Below are 20,064 nucleotides of genomic sequence, written 5' to 3'. Positions count from 1 at the left end.
AACCTATAGGGGATGTTATCAATCGTGATGTTAAGCGAGTGCAGAAATGTGTAGGGTATCACAGGATATTACACCAGCAACTCAGAAGCAAGCATCCAGTAAGCCTTGCACAAGAGCAAACACACACACACACACACACACACACACACACACACACACACACACACACACACACACATACAAACCTATTAAATATTTATAAACAATAATGGGAAGCGATAAAATTGAAAATTGCACATTATATGCAGGAGTTTGCTCTTATCACAAGCTGATCCCTTTAATGACTTGGGCAGGCAGAATGGTATTTTTAGTGTCCTGCTAAATCAAACAGGGTCAGCAATGAATCTGTCTGCTCAGCTGTTGCTTCCGCGGAGGGGCCACTACCTCTCAGCCAGCACTTTCCACCTGAAGCAGTGAAAATCTAGCTTTAGATTCACTTCAGCCTGCTACATGCTATTCTCTTATATATTGTGCTTTTAATCTTACCGTACCGTTTTCTAGTTTGTAGTGCCGATTGTCATTTTACAAAGCGACGCTACGTGCGTTATCGCTTGTCCTGTGGAACCGTATCTTAAGAAAATGAAAGTGCACGCCTAAATCGTTTCGTCCGAGCCTCAAAAGCCGCTGAGTGTCTTAATAATAGCGATTGTAGATAAACAGTTTTGTGAAATGCGCAGGATATTCCTATAAAAATACTATCATCCGATTCACTTATCTGTTTGTTTGTTTGTTTGTTTGCCATAAAAGTGGACAACAGGGTTTTTGTTAGCAATAGACTCTTAAAGCTGTTCATACAGTATAAGAAGGAGATAAAAGGAATGAGAGAAAGAATGATTAAAATAAAGTAAAGACAGTTTCTCTTTAACCTCTGGATCATATCTCCTACCTCAGTCTGATGCTTGCATGGAAACTCACAAATCCCCCGATGGAGTAAAACGATTCTGTTTGCAGTTGGACACAAAACACAGATAATCGTTGTGACATTTTGTGAATATTCAAAGTATAGAAACACTTTTTCAAGTGTCTTTATGGAACAGTTGAAAGCATAAAGCACGTTAATCAAATAAGCCCCGCCCACTGCGTACCCTTTCTGAAATGCGGTTTCAGTTGTTGCTTTTGCCTCTTATTCATCACCCATCTAACTAACTACCCCACAAAATATCATTTCTGCATATATACATATACTACTGTATAGAAATAAGTTACAGGTATGTGTGGACCAAAGGTCATACCTACTGTATCAACACATTCCTGATGCTTTATACTCACCATAGTGCTGCATTTATTATTTATTATTCATTATGCATCTGATAAATTTGCAGTTAAAGTCAGGGACAGTGTGATTCTCTAGCAGAGGTTCAGACATCGAGAAATCTAAAGATGTTTACGTTTTTTTTTTTATAAGATGGTTAAACTGTCTGCATGATTGTACGACCTTGCTTGGCTGAAGATGTACTGTCTAGATGATGTACTGTCTGAAAGCTTTTACAGTCCTAACCATCCCTTGCTCTCTAAAGTAATATTTAGCCCTTGTGATGACCTGTAATGGTCAGCAGTTTGGACATGTCCACTGCTTCCTCTCCTCACTTGTCGAACTGAGTATGCATGCAGTCTGACCGAGGAGCCTCCAGAGACACATGGGAGCAACTCGCCATAGATTTTAGCCATCTCAGGTCTAGTGCTGTATTGACTGGCTACAATCCTCGACGCCGCCTCCAGAGGGCCGAGCAGTGAAAAAATCGGCTTGATTTATGGTCAAATAAAACCTCCAAACAGTTACATGCTCTCCGGATATGACCTCAGGTCTAATATTGGTATCACCAGCAAGTTGGAACTCATAAGGAAAGGTCGAGGAAGCTGTCAGCTCCCAGAATAACGCTGTTTTTTTCTTCACTCCTGACCATTTTTTTTTAGTTTGAAGCGAATAAAAAGTAAACATGACGGATATTGACGTTTTATAGAACGTCAGGCTTAGCAGGCATAAACACCGAGGCGGTTATAGGACTTTATTGAAATGTAAGCCGGGGCTATGTGCAAATGCGCCTTTAAATACTTCACTTTGATTTATAGAGGCAAATTGGATCGATGTAAAAATGTCCATATGAAAATGTCCATATAACAATGTCTGTGTTGTGCGTTAGAAGCGCCTGATGCTGACCGAGAGCCGTATTTTACCGACTTGTTCCTGCAGGTCGAGTGGCTGAAGAACGAAGAGGTCATCGATCCTGCTGATGATCGTAACTTTTACATCACTATCGACCACAACCTGATCATAAAACAGGCTCGTCTGTCAGATACTGCTAACTACACCTGCGTAGCCAAGAACATCGTGGCCAAGAGGAGGAGCACCACAGCCACTGTTATAGTCTACGGTAATGTTAAAATTATTCATTTTTTTTACTGCGTAACCTTCACTTGAAAGAAAGAGTGTTGTTTTGTCAATATTTGTAAGGTCACATTCCGTCTTTGATGAATAGACATCACAGAGACATGCAGTTTGAACAAGAGTTTATGATGAGTGCATAGGATCAAATCTTTACTCCGTTGAATCTGAGAACAGGCTGTTTTTGATACTCTTGTAAGCACCTTTGCCTTATCTTTCTCTTTTTTTGAGCCTGATCTCTCCTTGCCGCTCCCCAGAGCAGAAAGATATTTTTCTTCTTAAGAAGTGTTAGATGTGCTGACAAGCTGGAACTACACCCCGTTCTACCCTAAAGTTCTCTGCCAATTCTATGCAGTTTTATAGGACGAGGAAAACACAAGGGAAGATCTCCACCGAAAACGGCCCTGCCGCCCTTCCATTGATGGGATGAGGTGTTAGGAAGTCAGAGCTGTAGCTGTAAAACACAGGAAGACTCACTCTATCTATCTATCTATCTCTCCCTCTCTCGGGGGAAAAAATAGATCTTCAGTAAGTCAGAAGTTCCCACCTGCTGCTATTATAGTTGGTTTTCCTTCACATCAAATTCCAGAATCCTGCAACCGGTAGTTTTCACTCTCCCTAGCCATAATAAATCAACTTCTTTTCCTCAGCTGGAGACTCGCTGGAATTGCTCCCGGGTTTAGCTTGAAGAATAAATGACCTCCTGTGTCAGAGTAAGGGGAATGGAGGAGGCTTGTGCTTTGAAAGCAATGGAGGCAAGATTAGTGAGGAGTTCAGACTGAGCTGCAAAGAATCTAAATTGAAAACAGAGCCGAGAGATTACTTTTGTTTATTTGGTTGATGATTTTATCCAAAGCAACTGACAACTGAGAGAGGATAAGCAGTTAAGGGTTACGGTACTTGCTCAAGAACTTAACAGTGGCAATAGTTGGATTTGAACTCACAACCTTCCAATCAGCTGTCCAACCACTGAGCCACTGTCTGAGTCAGAAGCATCTGAATAAACACTCACTTTGGTCAGAATCAGTGAATGAGGGCATCGCTGTTAGTCATCTAACAGCTCTTTTGTTGTTTGTTCTAAACGACATCTAGAAACCTATCTGCAAAAATTCCTTCTCCATCCCCCTGGATATGCTTGTGGTGGGTGGTGGTTCTCAGCAGCTGCTGATGTCACCAGGGTCAAGTTTCTCTGAGGTCTCTCACTTCTAGCTTCCTGTCTGAATCCATGATGGAGCTCTATATCACTAGCATGGCAATAAAAGCTTAGGGATTATCCCTGCTCTATTATTTTAAGTTCTTTCCTCTCCTTTGCCATTATACCATTTTTTTGTTGTAACTTGGAGTACTAAAGACACAGGAGGTTTCATCATGTGCGGCTCAGTCAAATCCAAAATAAGCATTTACAAAAAGGACTGGTTATTTTTTTGGGCCTTTCTTTGTAGCCCAAAATGCAGACCACAAGGGCAACATGGAAAGGCTTTGAAGTCGGCTCATCCTCCAAAGAATGCCCCGCAATCAGTCTTCCAGCAGTGCCCATGTCGTAAGGCATGTCTGCAGTGTTCCGGAGAGACCAGAGCTAAATCCGGTCAAGATAAGGAGTGGAAAGACTCATCTTCTGATTAGACCAGGAACAGCAGGAGGGAAGATCAGACTTACAGAAGTTCTAGCCCAGCCAAGAAGAAGTTTCTGAAGAAAAGAGACAAAGAGAGGAACCAAGGATTTAACAAACAAAAAAAAAATGCTCTGTTTTGGCTTCTACAAGTCTCTTATTCCAGTTTACCCAGAAGCACATTACTTCTCACATTGTGAAGAAAAAGCCAAGTCATTAGAAGTCCAAAGCCGCAATGTGTTTCCCAGCCGCAGTCTCTCGAGCTGTGATGAGTGAGATGGATTTTGCCATTGTCTCAGGAGCCATGGCAATCGTACATAAATAGCCACTGCAACAGAAAACATTCTCTGTCATTCTCTGTTCTCACCAAAGGAAAAAATGCATAATGAAAAGCAAATGGAAATTTTTTTGATACTGCCAAGCTTTTAAAGTTTATCCATTGAAACTTTTTGGTTCTTGCTGTTTTTTTGCTCTGGTAGTGAACGGAGGCTGGTCGACATGGACCGAGTGGTCGGTGTGTAACAGTCGCTGTGGGAAAGGCTTCCAGAAGAGGACCCGGAGCTGCACCAACCCAGCGCCCCTCAACGGGGGAGCCATCTGTGAAGGCCAAGCCATCCAGAAACTAGCTTGCAACCCTTTATGTCCAGGTACTATTCCCAATAATCCCCAAATATCTATGGGTTTCTGTCTATTGGGGATTGGTTTTGAACCAATCCAGAGTGGAAATCTTGATGTAACATCAGATTCCTTCCTGATATATACATACATATACATATATATATATCAAGCTCATATAAAGAGATCATAGATGTCCCTTATTTATTCCTACAATTATTGACCTTTTCTCACCCTCTCTACAGGTTAGTTTGTAAGGAGCCCATCTCTTACTAGGCACAATTTATCCCAATCCGTTAGAGGACAGAAACCACCGCTGAAGTTGAGATGTTATTTAAATTGGTTTATAGTGGTTTTTCAAAACCACACAGTTATTATTTTTGTATGTACCACTCTGCGATATTTTGTACCATATTTATTTCTATGTGGCAAAATATAAACAAACTAGCAGCCTATTGTAAATCACAATAGACAGACAATTACTGAGCATGAGTGAATGAATGTTGTACCTTAATTTTGATGCATGTAGACTTTGTTTGCTTTCTGTGCTTCGTACCCGATCGTACTTAGTGCCTGCATGAAAGCTAAAAGCTCCAGCTTGTGCTCGTTTTTTTTTTGTTGCGTCTCAATTTAGGCCTGTAATACTCTGTGAAACTCACAGTGAGATTAGGTTTAGAACACATTATTTGCTCATTCTGAATAATGTGTTCATACTTCACATACAGTATGTATGCCTAGTGGATAGTGATTTCCACCACTGTACACTCTGAACTGACTACAGATTTAGAGAAATATACAAGCTGTTGCTTGAAGTTTAGACTAAAATTTCTAAAATACTGTAGGCTTCAGTGTGTTCAGTGTCGATGTTCTAAAATGGTTGTTTTTATTCCCACATAACAGAAAACGAAAACTGTTGAATAGTTGAAAATGCTGCTAAATTTAGTAACATGATTATTTTGGAGTCGATCTGTGTATTAGATCTTCTTCAAATTGAACATGCTTACTGATTCATTGGTACACACCGTGGACCGTGGACAAAAAAAGGTTAAATCAAGAGCCCCAGAGAACAAGATAATGTGTAGAACCCTTGATAGACCATGACAAGGTTTCTCTATAAGATTCCCTTTCCCTATAAAGTCCTTTCAACTATCTAAGGAAGCCTTAGAAGAGGCTCAAGTCCTACCATTACACTGCTTGAAGCTCAGAGTAGTGGTTGTGGCTCCATCATTAGCACACATTCTCTCGCTGCATTTCCAGTGGACGGTTTGTGGACAGAATGGAGTAAATGGTCAACATGTGGGACAGAGTGCACCCACTGGAGGAGGAGAGAGTGCACCGCACCGGCTCCGAAAAATGGCGGCAAGGACTGCGAGGGCATGGTGCTCCAATCCAAGAACTGTACCGATGGCCTGTGCATGCAGAGTGAGTAACATCAGTAATCTCAACCTGCTTTCTTCAGACTGTATAGTTCTCTATAAGTCTATTAAACCATGCTTATCTTTCATTTCTCTCTATAATTTCTCATTTCCTTGTTTTTTATTTTTCTTTTCTCTACCACTAACAATAAAGCAGATCTATAGATATTGGATGTGGGATAGATAAATGATCCGTAGCCAGAAAACAAAACATTACAAACCTTTGTTTAGTCGAACCAAGCAGGGAAACTAAATATAGAACACAGGAGTGTTAAATCACGGCTCTGCCTACGCTGCAATGCAGAAAGTAATTACCCCTATCACAGACCCACCATTCAGGAGCTATATTTAAAATAACGATAAGTGATTATACTGTACTTAGAAAGAAGTTTCAGAAATGCTAAGCATCTGTGATTACTATGATCCGGAGTCTAATTTAAAAACCACGAAATTCAGCAAGCGAGACAGAAAGGAGCCAGAGAGGCCAAGGAGGAGTCAAGCCCAAAGTCTTGATTTTTACATTTCTTTCTTTTTATTTTATTTTATTTATTTATTTTTTGTTTGAGCCAGTTATATAAGGACTGACAAGATGACTTTTTTTTTTTTTTTTTTTACCTCTGCTGCACACTTCCAGTGTTTTAAAACTTAATGAAAAAAAAAGGTTTTTCTTTTAGTGCTCTGTAATAATTTTCAAATCAGAATGTTTTGTAAAGGAAAAGTCTTATACTAAAAAAAAAAAAAAGAAAAAAAGCTTTTTACATATATATTATACGTGGCTGTATATAGTAAACAATTTTGTGTGCTTATATTATATCGAATATATATGTTGCGCTTACAATTTAAAAAGAAATTATGTTTTAAAATGTAATCTGATCTCATAGATCTTCTGGCGTTTAGGGAAAAAAAAAAAAACACACACACACACTTTGTGAAATGTATTTGCATAATTTCTTGTGATCGGAAAAACAGTACCATGTGCCAGAAAAACGGCAGAGCCACATTTTGAGACGTTTTGTTTTTTTAAACAAATTGGTAAGTACATCGGGAACGCGTCCTGAACGGGACGTCGGTCCATCACAGGACGACAACGGTTAATGCTAAATAGATTCTACTGTCTGAACATCACACTGCGGTGTAATTTATCATGATACTGATACCACATAGTCACGTTTCCCAGCCGTACACTCGGTATCTTGGTCCGAAAGCGGATTCGATATATGAGACAGCGATGACTTTGAAAGCACTTTTAGTTTCGTATTATTTATTCAAGTTTTGCTCGTTTGTACTTTGCACTTTAATTATTACCGCCATCAAAATCCGATTGATTAAAAGTACACCCTGAATTACACTAATGACATTACAAAATCCAATTAATGATGTCAGTTTAATTCGAAAAGCCTCTACATGTAAATGAGACGATATTAATGACGCTATTGATCAGAGGAATCTTGGCGGATCGATAAGTCCGTAATCATCCAAAAAGAGAAATAATGCAGCCTGAGTTTGAAGATGTGAGATCTGTAGGGTGTACGATCGTCTTCTCTGCTCGGTCGGTCCTACTGTTTTTTTTGTTGTTTTTTTTTCGAAAGCATTAGTTCTATGTCAGATTGATGACCAGTTTGTGGAGAATATAAAACCCATAACGATATAGATTTAGGCTCACTTCCCCTGATTGATTTTTTTCCCCCTCTCTCCCCGAGTTAAAAGGGTGAAACCACTTATGTCCATGCTAATGACCATTTCGCTGTGCATTTAGGAGAAATCCACATTCTCTAAAAGCTCACATTATTGCAGATATCATTGAGAATAGGGTTTTTTTTGTGTGTGTGTGAGATATGTGAACTCACACTGTTCCAGACGGACCCTGATCTCACCCTCGACAGAAGCCTTCACTAGTCCTACAAATCACTTATGTACAATTTTACATTTCCTCTTCCCAGAAATCACTTCTGTGCATTCAGATTGCTTGTAAGCCTCACAAATGAGGTGTTATTGAGATCTGCTCTTGGATTGTTGTGTTTCGGGTCAAATAGCATGCACAGTCCTGTTATTCTGATATATAGACTAAAATATCTGCTTTAGATTTCCCGCTCAGACCGATGGGGTTTTTTTCTTTTGTGCTTTTTCAGCAGTCTGTGTTTGTTATGATGTTCCTGTTGAGGGCTTTGATTACTCAACCCACAGACAAATGACATTTTCTTGACATATCGATCTTGCAGAAAGGGCAAGACAGACACGAACACAAGGGCAAATACAAGCTTATTCTCAAGCACTGCAGCTGCAGCAGAAATGTACAGTACAGAAAATCCTCCTGTTTCTCGGTCTATATTGCAGAGGTTTTTGTTTTCTATGCAAGTCGAGCTGTCTACTGATGTTTTATACTGATGAATATCGTATTAAAGGCAAACTGTTATGAAAATCTGTTTACCAGCAAGGCACTAAACCACATGGGGGGAGTGCTGTTATTGGAAAATAATGAACAACAGGGTGATGCAATGCTGCTGATTCCAAACACTGCTTTTGTTACTCATAAATACCTGAGGTTGATGAGCTTATCATAATAGCATACATCATCTACGGAACAAGCTACTTCCTGATACTGCTTTTGCTGTAGCAGCTATAAACGATCGTTGCCTCGATATCCTTTCTCTTTTTTTTTTTTTAAGTTCTCATGATGATATGAAGACAAAGTTTGTCAAACCGGAAAGTCCTGTCCTTGAAACGTCCCGTAACAAACGAGTGCTGACACTTGAGACTCCTTCTGTAAAGGTTAAACAAATACACAGACATCATTCAAATATCAACAAATTCATGTGGAGAGTCACTTGGGTTAATGAGAACTACCGGCAGAGCTGCTGTTATGGAATGTTAATCGACATCGTCTGACCAATTAGAATCAAGAAGCAGCACTGCGGTATGATCATATATTTACTATACAGAATTAACTGTATAAAATATAATTGCATATCCGTTGATGTACCGTATACACTAGTAATCTACAGTAAGTACAGTATGGGGGGGGCACACTTATTTATTACAGTTACTGCAAATCAGTACAAATTTCTCCTGACTGGTCATCCCATGATGTCATGTCTTACAGAATGACTCCGCCCCCATGCGCAGTGCACGGGTTCTTACCGAGTGATGTAAAGAGTGTGAAATGATATGCCACGTTCTCCAGTAGAATCGATGCCGAAGCTGTTTTTGTGGCAAGTTGTTATTAAAACCCTTTTTTTTTCATTTGTAGCATAATTGATTTCAGTTTAGAGTTTAGAAAGACGTGTCCGTCGAAGGTCTTTCCTAATCTCTCGTGAGACACTTTTCACTTTTCACTTCCCTGTCTCTCGCATGATGTCATGTGTGAGAAATAGAAGATGTGTACACAGCTGCTTTGGCCACAAAAAAATAAAAAAGGAGCAAAAAAGAAAAGCTGATGATCTCTCGCTGGAGTCTGACTTCACACAGCGTGTAAGATATATGTTTTGGTCATAAGTCATATCATTCATCCCATATCCAACATCTCTGTTTTCCACTCCTCTATTTCTCGAACTCATTCTGTCTCCTTTCTCATCCTCTCGCTAAAGTTTACCGTGTGCCTTTGCTGCTTTATGTTTGATTACATAGCAGTGAATTCAACATCCGTCAAGCGATCGATTACTCCGTCTGTCGATATATCAACCTGCCTTTCTCTGTCTCCGCATCCAGACAAAAGGGTTTTTTTCCCTCTCAGTTTCTCATGTCACTTTATTTTGCATTGTGTCCATTATTTTTATTAAAAGATCTTAGTCTATATAATATAGAAGCATCCCCGAGCATCTTGCTCTCTCTGGGTTGATGTAGCTCCTAAGCTTGTCAGGCCCCATCGCTTGCCTGTTCTAGTCAGCACCGATTTGATTTAGCACCCTTTCCAGCATGCTACATTAGTGAGAGGCCCATGTGCTAATGGCGTCCACCTCCACGCAGTGAGAGACAGACAGAGAGAGAGAGAGTGAGAGAGAGAGAGAGAGAGAGAGCAAGAGAGAGAGAGAGCGAGAGAGAGCGAGAGAGAGAGAGAGAGAGAGAGAGAGAGAGAGAGATTTCTCAGGGCCTCCTTGGCAGATGTTGGGCCCTAAGTGCCTTTGACTCATTGACTCAGAGACTGTTTATCAGCTTAAGACAATCCATTGCGTGCGATCATTAGTCCTAATGAAGCACTAAAACGTGCCTGACGGATGGTGACATTGGCGCACTCTCACACACCACCCCCCAACCCCCCGCCGCTCACTGCCCGGCCCTCATCCGTCTGGAGAGCACGAGCAGAGAGACAGTCCAAAGTGACACCAAATGGAGAAGGATGGCTGTTTTGCATCACCATTACTCTTGCCTTTGTTTCCGTGTCTGAGCTTTGTTCGATCGAAGTTGTGTTAAATTTGATTTTTTTTTCACCCCCCCCCCCCATTCCCTTTTTTTCCCCTCCCTGAAGGTTCCCTATATCAGAAGTCCTCTGAACCAAAAGGCAAGAGTGATGATTATGGATATTCATGTGAGTTTTGATTTAATTTTATTCCAAAAAAAAAAAAAACAATCCTATTCACCTCCTACCTTCTATATTTACTCATATTTTGTTTTTTCACTCAACATGTCACCGACTCTGCTTCATCTCACCTTTTGCATTTGTTTCATCCACTGAATGTGTTAATAGAGTGATAGAATTCTCCAGTCTCTCTCTCTCTCTCTCTCTCTCTCTCTCTCTCTCTCTCTCTCTCTCTCTCTCTCTCTCTCTCTCTCTCTCTGTCTCTGTCTCTCTCTCTTGCCCGGGGGCAGTGGTTGCTGCACTGCGTGCCTCTTTCACACTCGGCTGCTGTGATCACTGACTGAGGAAGACGTGCAGACTCTTTCACCATCCTCACACATACACACTCAGGAGCAAACCGCTCAATAACCTTATTGTTTTTATGTTGTTTTTTTTTTTCATTTCCAGACTATTATTTCTCTTTCTGCCTCTACCTGCAATCACTCATGTTCAAGGAAATGTATTAATCTAAGTGATACATTCACAACCCCCTCCGAAGCCTTTACCCCGAAGTCTTTGCCTCTTTTATCATCAGACGTATGCGTGGAAGATTGTCGAGCTGAAGAGATATACGTTAAATAACCACTGTGGGGTTTTGCAGCAAAGTCAAATTCATCTCTCTCTCTCTCTCTCTCTCTCTCTCTCTCTCTCTCTCTCTCTTTCTCTCTCTGTCTCTCTCTGTCTCTCTCTGTCTCTCTCTGTCTCTCTCTGTCTCTCTGTCTCTCTCTAAACTGGGCTGGGATTTTAGCTACTTAATCTGATATCTAAAAACAAAGAAAACAAGGAAGAGGTGTAAGGGCTACTGAACAACTGGAGTGTATTAATAATACAAAGCATTTCAGTGTTTAGAATGGATCAGATTTGCGCATCTCAAAAAAGCTTCCTCATAACCCAGACGTGACTCGTGCTTCATTGGATAATCTCCACAGAAGGTGTCGGACTTCTTAGGCTTAAATTCTGGCAGATAATCGACACCCCTCTCGTTACCTTCAGCGGCTTACTGAGATCACAGGGCGATCGATGAGATCAGTTCCTGCTGTATCCCGTGACCAAATCAGCACCATGAGTCAGGAGCCGGGACTCACGAGCACCTTTATCCATGCCATCGTAGAGCCTGTTTCTAGACAACTCTCTGTGAAAAGATTGCCACAGGATTCGGCATACGATTAATTTGATCCGTAGCCGATCGAGTCTGTAACCGTGTAAGGTCCAAAGAGCGAGCGTGAGAGAGTGAGTGAGAGTGAGAGGTCACACGGCAGTCAGGTTTAGAGGGCAAGGTTCCCATTAGTAAAGATTAATTTCGAATGTCACAGTGATTAAATCCAGAGAGGACCAGTGAGATGTTGGTACTCACATTGATTTTCTTTTTTTTCCCAAAAAGGGCCAACAATGTGAACACCCACCCACACACAGAACGCCGTCCCTTTTCTTTGCCAGTAGAGCTTTAATTAATAGAGAATCCGAGCAGCCTTGAGAGGTTAAAATAAGGCCGGTGATAGAAGATGCGAGTGAGAGCTCTTGTCATCTACTCTAAATGTTAACCAAATGTATTCATCCACCACTCCAAGTTTTCTATTGCAGCTTGGTCGCAACGCACCGTTACGCATTTGCAGGAAGCATGGCTCAAAGGACAATGAGCATGTTTTGTAATATATGCTGAAGATATGCAACATTCTTAAATAAAACTGTAGAAATCTGCTTTTATGGTTGCTACTGCCACCTAGTGGTCATGTGTACGACTACAGATATTGACACAGTAGCAGTTACCGACCGTTTAAGTGCTCAGCTAATTTATGCTCTCCCACAATCCTGCGCTCCACTCCTGAGCTTGGTGCGAGTATAAATAAGAGAATTGGGCGCATGAATCCATTCAGCCTTTCCCTGCCACACACGAGGGGTTGATTATGTCCCATTTAAGGTTGATGGAGGAATCAATAGCCCTTCATGTAGGCATCGGCAGCACTCCGTGTTCTGGGAAAAGAGCCGTTCTTGTTACCCCGTGGCATTTGAACACCTTTAGAAGTGGACTCATTCCCCTCACTTGACAGGTGGCTTTGACGCTGAATCACATTTATCACAATTATCGCAAGGACAAAAGTGACTTCTCAATGGAGACGTACGCCTGGCGTTAGCCCTAATGACGGCTTGTCAGTAGACGCGTAGCTGCAGGCCCCGGCCCTGTATAATCAGTAATAGATTTTTGCAGCTGGAAAGAAACAATAGAGAATAGAAAAAGAGAGAGGGGTGGAATATGAAACATGGGGTTATTTCTAGATTTTAGCAGTGAAATCAAAGTGATGGAGTGAGTTTGGGAGACATGTGGCTCTTTCTAGAGAAACTGTATGAGGCTGCTAAATCAGAGCCAATACCTGCAGCTGCGGAATTTATGATTTTTGAGCCACGTTTCTGCCTTGAGTCACGTTTTTCTGGAGGAGCCGTTTGTTATGAATTATTCCTCATTGATTTTTAATTGAATTAAAAATCAAATAAAAAAAACATCATGATTCGTAATGTTATAGGAAAAGAATCAACTTCTAGTTAGTTATATTTTCCGATAACATGACGCACTCAATCATCCTCATCATCACAGCACGCTTTGTTTACCACAAGAGTCATCCATGTGCTTACCGCTTACATAGTGCTTGCTCTTTGTTTATTTATTGTCTGTTAAATGCACATTGGCCTCTGAGAATCTTACTCTTTAATGTGCTGTACATTCACTTTAACCTGTATTTTCTTTATCCTCTAAAGAAGCAGGATTTAACTACAGTATATAGTCCTGTGCTGTTTGAAAGGTGAATAGAATTTGCATTGCAAATACTGTATATTGCTGAAAATAAATGGACGGCAACAGTTTGTTTCACAAAGGGTTGGTTCAGTTCAAGCTGGGGATGATTTCAGGGCCAGAAAAAAAAAAATCAAAAGACAAGATGATAATGATAAGAACAATAACGACGTTTAGATCTGGCAGAATTTCAGATCTCTGGTTTTCTATGGTGAATTTATTTGATTGTTGCCGTCTTGGAAACACTTTTAAAAACTGCAAACTGCACCTTGAAAACACACTTTGCATGACTCATACTGTATGGGTCTGCCATAGACTCAGGAAGCTGACTCTTTTATATGGCCAGATTTATGACAGACAGAAGCCATCTAGGTTTTCATTTCTCAATACCTTCTACCTGCTGTATACACAACACCTCATTCACTGATCTTAAATGAGTTCTTTTGAATTCCAGTCAGGAAGTGCCGTTCACTCAGTAGAAGGTAATGAAGTCCTGCATTTATTAATATCCCCAGCTATCTGTGAACAGGATATTGGCACCCAGACAGCATCTCCTTCCTAATTTGACATAGTTTTAATGAAAGTGCTATCAATCAGCGATGACTCGTTTTTAATGTCCATCGCTTTTTAGTGCAAAGCCTTTGGGATTTATCTTTTTCTTTTTCTTTCTGTCTTTTGTTGTTGCTTTTTTGTTCCAACAGCTGCCCCAAGCACAGACGACGTGGCTCTCTACGTGGGCATTGTCATCGCCGTAATCATGTGCTTAGTCATCTCCGTCATCGTGGCCCTCTTCGTTTACCGCAAGAACCACCGCGACTTCGACTCGGACATTATCGATTCCTCTGCTCTCAACGGTGGCTTCCAACCAGTCAGCATCAAGACGGCTCGCACAGGTAAGACAGATGAGATCTGTCTTAACGTCATACCGTACGGACCAGTTCAGTTCGTATGGTATGATGTTATATTACGTTGTAAAAGTTTCTGTGCTGTCCATTCCCAAACATTTTGACATTTTCTCGGTGCCACCTTCATGCAAAAAAAAGGAACTTGTGGTGTGATGAATGCAGACGCTGTGAAGGAGATGACAGTAGCAGATTGAGAATTGATATGTGTCAGAAGCCTCACCCGGGAGCCGTGATGACACACATTCATAATTCAGACTGTTTTTCCTCTTCCATGGTGTCGGGAAAGCACAAAAGAAAGAATGAAAAGGGGTGGAGGGAAAAGGCATGTAGGTGATGTTTCTGCCAAGACACCATTAGAATGCTTGTCACTTTGATGTGAAGGCAATCTGCAAGTTATCATGAAGCCATAATTAGCTCCGCTTGCACGGCACGTTCAATGATAATTAGATATCATCCACGGCGAGCTGAATGAAAGGTGTTGTGGAAACGAGGTAAACACAGAGGAATGTAAGCAGTCCGAACTAAATATGAAGGCTCTGCATTCTTCTGACATGCCTTCTGCCCACGGCATCCGGGCAGAGTGGCAAACATAAGGGATCGTAATTAGCAAACTTAGTTGAGCTGATTTAGCATCAGAAACAACTTGTGAACTAGGTCCATTAGAAGTCTTGAGAAACTTGAGAAAAGTGTGATGTGGAAGTGTGGTGTGTGTGTGTGTGTGTGTTCTCCACAAGACCTCCACTTAACACTTAGTGTAGCACCCATCAGGTTGCTGTAATTGTAGTCATGGAGGCACAGGAATGAAGTGTGTATGTGTGAGGAGAGGGCTGTGAGGAGGAAGAGCGCTCAGCATGGCCGCCACTCCCGCTCAGCACACCCACGCATATTCATCTGTACCTGCGAAGGGATTAACTCATTAATAAGGATGCCATCTGCTGCCCGGAGCACAACACCCAAAACTCCAACCTGGAGCTGTAAAGAACCCTCACAGGAGCTTCACCTGCTTTAGAGACGTGAAGGAGTGAGGAAGAGACAAACAGTGACTTTGTGTGTCTGTGGAACGTGGTGCAGTTGTAAGGAGGAGCTCACATTGGAGTACACATCAGTATTTCTCTTCAGGGCAAAATAATCCATTGTACCTTCTTAGTGAAAGTGGAAAATATTGTTTTTTCCAACTTTACACTGCACTCCAATTTCCCATTGTACTATGTACAGCACACCAACCAAATAATTACTGACTGTAGCTTGTATGCTGATTTTCCCAAATTCACCACTGACAAGACACTAGACTCTGCAAACACTGGAGACTCCTTTAAAGTAACCAAATGAAACAGATAAATTGATAAATAATCAAGTGCTTTGTTACATACCACAAAGAAAGAAGTTTGTAAACTCTTACCTCTCTTCCCTTTTAGCTGATCTCCTTACCGCGCCCCCTGACCTGACCTCGGCGGCGGCCATGTACCGTGGTCCTGTCTACGCTCTCCATGATGTGGCTGACAAAATCCCCATGACTAACTCTCCTTTGCTCGACCCCCTGCCCAACCTGAAGATCAAAGTGTACAACTCTTCCGGCACGGTGACGCCACAGGACGAGCTTTCTGACTTCTCGTCCAAACTTTCTCCCAAGCTGGCACACTCGCTCATCGACAGTGACACCATGGGACGTCGCACTCAGAGCCTGGTGCGCTCCCGAGACCCGTCCTGCACCGCCTTTGGCTCCTTCAACTCCCTCGGAGGACACCTCATTGTGCCCAACTCAGGTGGGTGAGGGGTGGAAAGTAATGATATACTGGTGTAGATAACCACATCACATAAACAGTGAAGAACATGACAGGATATAAAAAATATGAATCGACCTTTTGACCAGTGAGCTTTAATTAGTTAATCATGACTTTAGGACTAATATTAAACAAACTAAAAAACAATTTAAAATGACTCTAAACAGTCAGGCACTTCATTATTATTTGTGAATTTCCTGATGTCATGAATGTGCACCGCATTTCCACCACGTGAGCTTCTGGTGCACATCTTGAAGTGATCCAGTAGCGTTTAGTGTGTATGCGAGTGTCAGCACTTACAGTCTGGATTGTGGTAGCCCAGGTGCTGCCAGCCACTGATTGATGCTAAAAAGCTTAATGAAGAACAGGCCGCATCGAGTGCTGCTGAAGAAGAGGCTCTGTACGACTTACAGCCAGACCTACAAACACAGGTTACAGGCAGCTTTCAGCAATTTAATGAAACATTACCAGAGTCCACAAAGAGTCTTCAGTCTGGAGATTGTAAACTTCATTCCGCCACAGTGTCTGCTTCAAAGAGAGCTGATCGATTTAGGGCCCGAGTCCCATTCTGACACTCATATAGGCATGTGTAAAGAGAAATGAGCTGCTGTGTGTACACACACAGCCTGAGGTGCTATTTATCAAGGCTTACACCAGTCAGATACAAGGCAGAGGGTGGAAGGGTGCCAGGGATCTCCGTAAGCCTTCCGCAGGGTGAGGAGCCAGCTAACCCTGGCAGTGCTAGCGTTCACACGTTATTTTTGACAAGCACAATCCAGTTCATCATCACTCATTCATCATTTATCTTTCGTTATAGTTAATGTATTTGTAGGCCCAACTGAACTAAATATTGCTGCCAGATTTACATCAAAAAGTTCAGATTTGCTTTACACTAACTTGCTGCGTATGTTGATACTTGCCAGACAGCTGTAAAGGCACAGATTATATAGATTTAGTCTCATCCAGTGACGCCCATTAAATGAGAAAATGACTAAACAGTGAAAGAGAGCTCCAATAAATACTGTATAGCTCAGCCACTGCAGCTACCATAGCCATGCACTACTGTAACCTATCCTCCTTTTATAGACTGCCATAACTTTTGCCTTAATCCAATGTCTAGTTTTATTCATGGATGTTATTTATGGGAACGTTTGTTTTCAAGTCATTAACATGAAACGACTTCACATAATATCGCTGTTGAAATTTAGATGTAATTCTTGTTTCACTGCAGAAACTCTTCACTAATTATGCGATTTGCAGCCAAACAGAAACGTTACACCATTTACATTACGTTAGAATGTCGATTAGACGTAAAAGACGTAAAAAAAAATAATGTTCTTGCAAATCGTTTCTGAGAAATCGATTAATCCCTTGATAAACAAGGTATTTTTGAACTTTCGACTATAGAATACCCAAACACATCCCCCCTCAGCTCAGAACTCCCACTTGAGTGCGTCTCCTCACCCGCAGGTTCCCATCATATTGAATAGGTTTGCTGTACTGTACTGTATATAGGAGTACTTGACTTTAGATTAATCAACATATTGTACTTATTTTTTGCTAACAAAACACAAATAGACTGTGCTTATGTTTTTCCCCCCTTTACTTTGAAGATAATGTAATTCCAAGCTCAGATTTTCCACTTCAGAGGTAAATGGAATGCAGAACAATTCTGCTTGGATCTGCGATGAGAAAGATTGCAGTGTTTCTTGTGTTCTGCAGGACATGTCCTGCTGGACGCAGACCCTCATTATCTTATCTCGGTGCTCAGCTTGTGTTCAGCTCTCTCTTCTCTCTCTCCCTCTCCCTCTCCCCAGGTCAGTAGTTCGGAGTTGTATGTCTAAAGGCATACCAAATCCTCCCCATCATAGAAACGGGTTTTTACAGCTCCCCTGGGAGGAACAGAACAACTTTCAAAGCGGCTTAATGCTACATATGCATGATCTAAAGGGATTAGCACGCTCAGTAGACTGAAGCCTAAAAGGGTGATCGTTCTCACGTCACTCAGTCTACCCCCTCTTTGGAAGTCAGTCCACAATTGGCCATTAATTCATTATGAAACAGGGCTGGATCAGTGCGCTCTTACCAAGTGTGTAATGTAGCTCAAATCCACACGTGCCAGCTGTTCCTCACGTTCCTCACGACTGGACTATAAAAATCTCATCCAAGGTTCTCTGAAGTGCTAGGATGCATGTATGGGTTTCATCACGTGAAGTGCATGTGCAAACAGATGTTTTGTAGGTTGAGAACGTTTGGGTTTTCTCCAAGGCACCTCTGTTCATTGACACCCAGCATCCTTGTACGTTTCAGCAGATGAATATTTCAGCAGCACGCCAACTCTCGGCCTGGAGTGAACCGAAAAGGCGTAACAAGTCCAATCTCAGTGGGAGTTTTGACGGTTTCAGCTCAGCTGATAAATAAAACTAGAAAGTATTTGTGTGTTGAGAAATCGACTGAAACTTATGACAAGTTTAACTTTAATTTCAATGCTGAGTGTTGGAAACCCAACACATTGTCTAAGATGTAATACGGTATATAAAAGAGGGGACATTCTTTAGGAGCTTTCTATGTACTTTTCAATCATTTTGAGTGTGTAGCCTCAAAGAGTTCAGTAGAAGGACAAGGGAAAAAAAAATCAATTTCTCTGTGTGTGACGCTGTGTGAGAGCAGGAAGCAGGCAGCACTTTGCCAGAGAAAATCAGCTCTCTCCACAGTGTCACATCCAAGCCTGGACGGGGGAATTTCCACAAGGAGCTGGCTCTGTGCTGTGTGGCCCAGACTGTGTGTGTGTGTGTGTGTGACATTGACAGGGCTTTGCTCTTTGCACTTTGCCTGGCGCCGTAGTGTGCACTGGCAGACAGAAGACCTGGCAGAGGGCAATGTGTGGCAGAGGTCACAGTTTGATGACAGTTGCTGTGTGTGTGTGTGTGTGTGTGTGTGTGTGTGTATGTGTGTGTGTGTGTCTCACCCACAGGCGTGAGCTTGTTGGTGCCAGCGGGTGCTATCCCTCAGGGACGAGTGTATGAGATGTACGTGACGGTGCACAGGAAGGAGACAATGAGGTAACGTCCCTAACCAATCATGCCACAAGCAAAACACTCCTGTGTTTTCTGACATTCATCAGCGCAGCCGGACAGGATTGTGGGAAATCATCAGCTTCCCCCCGAACCCCCCGCCATGCTCCGCTCATTTTCCAATACCTCCTCCAGCTTGGCCCTGACAAAACAATATAATGAGAGTCATGGTCCAAGTTACTGTTTCCAGTAGCCGAATCTCCATTTCTCTCAGGGCCGCTGAGGCTTATTTCGACCCTGAAATGACCTGAAAATAATCTCTGCTATTGAAATATGATTTGAAAACACAATTTGTCATGTTTGTTAGACAAACTGAGTCAATATATACAGTTTCAAGTTGGGAAGATGATTTTAGTATTAAAAAAAAAAAAGACTAACTCACGGCATAGCTACTGTCTACGTTCAATTCCACACAAAAACCACAAGTGAATAAAATGTCTGTTAGCCAATCAAAATAGAATACAGAGTGTTAGCCAATCAAAATAGAACACAGAGTGTTAGCCAATCAAAATAGAACACAGAGTGTTAGCCAATCAAAATAGAACACAGAGTGTTAGCCAATCAAAATAGAACACAGAGTGTTAGCCAATCAAAATAGAACACAGAGTGTTAGCCAATCAAAATAGAATAGAGTGTGTTAGCCAATCAAAATAGAATACAGAATACTTTTAATACTCATCTACATGAAAATCATTTATGAGCCTTTCTTTTTCTAATAGAATTTTCTGCTATAAAGTGCATATTGCCATCAGGAGGGTTTTACAACCTCATAAATAAACATTACTGAAATGATGATGAAGAAATAAAACTCGCTGCTGTGATTCGCATACTGTAACTTTACATTCTTTGATACCACCGCAATTTGTCAACAACTACATCTTTACATTTTATATATATTCCAAAAAAAAGTGTGTTTTTCATTATCTACAGTTACATGTGTAAAGC

General features: G+C 41.5%; 1 protein-coding gene and 2 long non-coding RNA genes across 6 annotated transcripts in view; 1 reads left to right on the top strand and 2 right to left on the bottom strand.

The window, feature by feature from the left end:
* Positions 1 to 20,064, top strand: part of unc5cb (unc-5 netrin receptor Cb) — a 143,330-nt gene that overhangs the window by 107,586 nt on the left and 15,680 nt on the right. The window contains exons 5-11 of one of the 2 annotated variants that reach the window (XM_027139723.2): positions 2,192 to 2,372; positions 4,472 to 4,639; positions 5,865 to 6,029; positions 10,485 to 10,544; positions 14,061 to 14,252; positions 15,680 to 16,027; positions 19,020 to 19,107. In XM_027139723.2, coding sequence (XP_026995524.1) covers positions 2,192 to 2,372; positions 4,472 to 4,639; positions 5,865 to 6,029; positions 10,485 to 10,544; positions 14,061 to 14,252; positions 15,680 to 16,027; positions 19,020 to 19,107 — 1,202 coding nt within the window. The remainder of the gene's footprint in view (positions 1 to 2,191; positions 2,373 to 4,471; positions 4,640 to 5,864; positions 6,030 to 10,484; positions 10,545 to 14,060; positions 14,253 to 15,679; positions 16,028 to 19,019; positions 19,108 to 20,064) is intronic. The other variant, XM_027139724.2, reaches the window with a different exon arrangement.
* On the bottom strand, positions 2,296 to 15,788 carry LOC125139726. 3 transcript variants are annotated; one of them, XR_007138800.1, is made up of 6 exons: positions 15,664 to 15,788; positions 6,244 to 8,783; positions 5,791 to 6,016; positions 4,186 to 4,320; positions 2,931 to 4,069; positions 2,296 to 2,837 (listed from the first exon to the last, which is right to left on the bottom strand). It is a non-coding gene; the product is annotated as an uncharacterized LOC125139726 (long non-coding RNA). The 3 variants fall into 3 exon arrangements; XR_007138799.1 differs by having other exon boundaries at positions 2,296 to 4,069; positions 4,179 to 4,320; XR_007138798.1 differs by having other exon boundaries at positions 2,296 to 4,069.
* Positions 16,022 to 19,577, bottom strand: LOC113638484. Its single transcript, XR_007138802.1, has 3 exons — positions 19,502 to 19,577; positions 19,014 to 19,261; positions 16,022 to 16,464 (listed from the first exon to the last, which is right to left on the bottom strand). It is a non-coding gene; the product is annotated as an uncharacterized LOC113638484 (long non-coding RNA).

The sequence above is a fragment of the Tachysurus fulvidraco genome, chromosome 20 (genome assembly GCF_022655615.1).
Source record: "Tachysurus fulvidraco isolate hzauxx_2018 chromosome 20, HZAU_PFXX_2.0, whole genome shotgun sequence".
Lineage (NCBI taxonomy): Eukaryota > Metazoa > Chordata > Actinopteri > Siluriformes > Bagridae > Tachysurus > Tachysurus fulvidraco.
The sequence above is the reverse complement of the archived record's forward strand: the minus strand, read 5'-3'. Positions and strand labels throughout refer to the sequence as shown.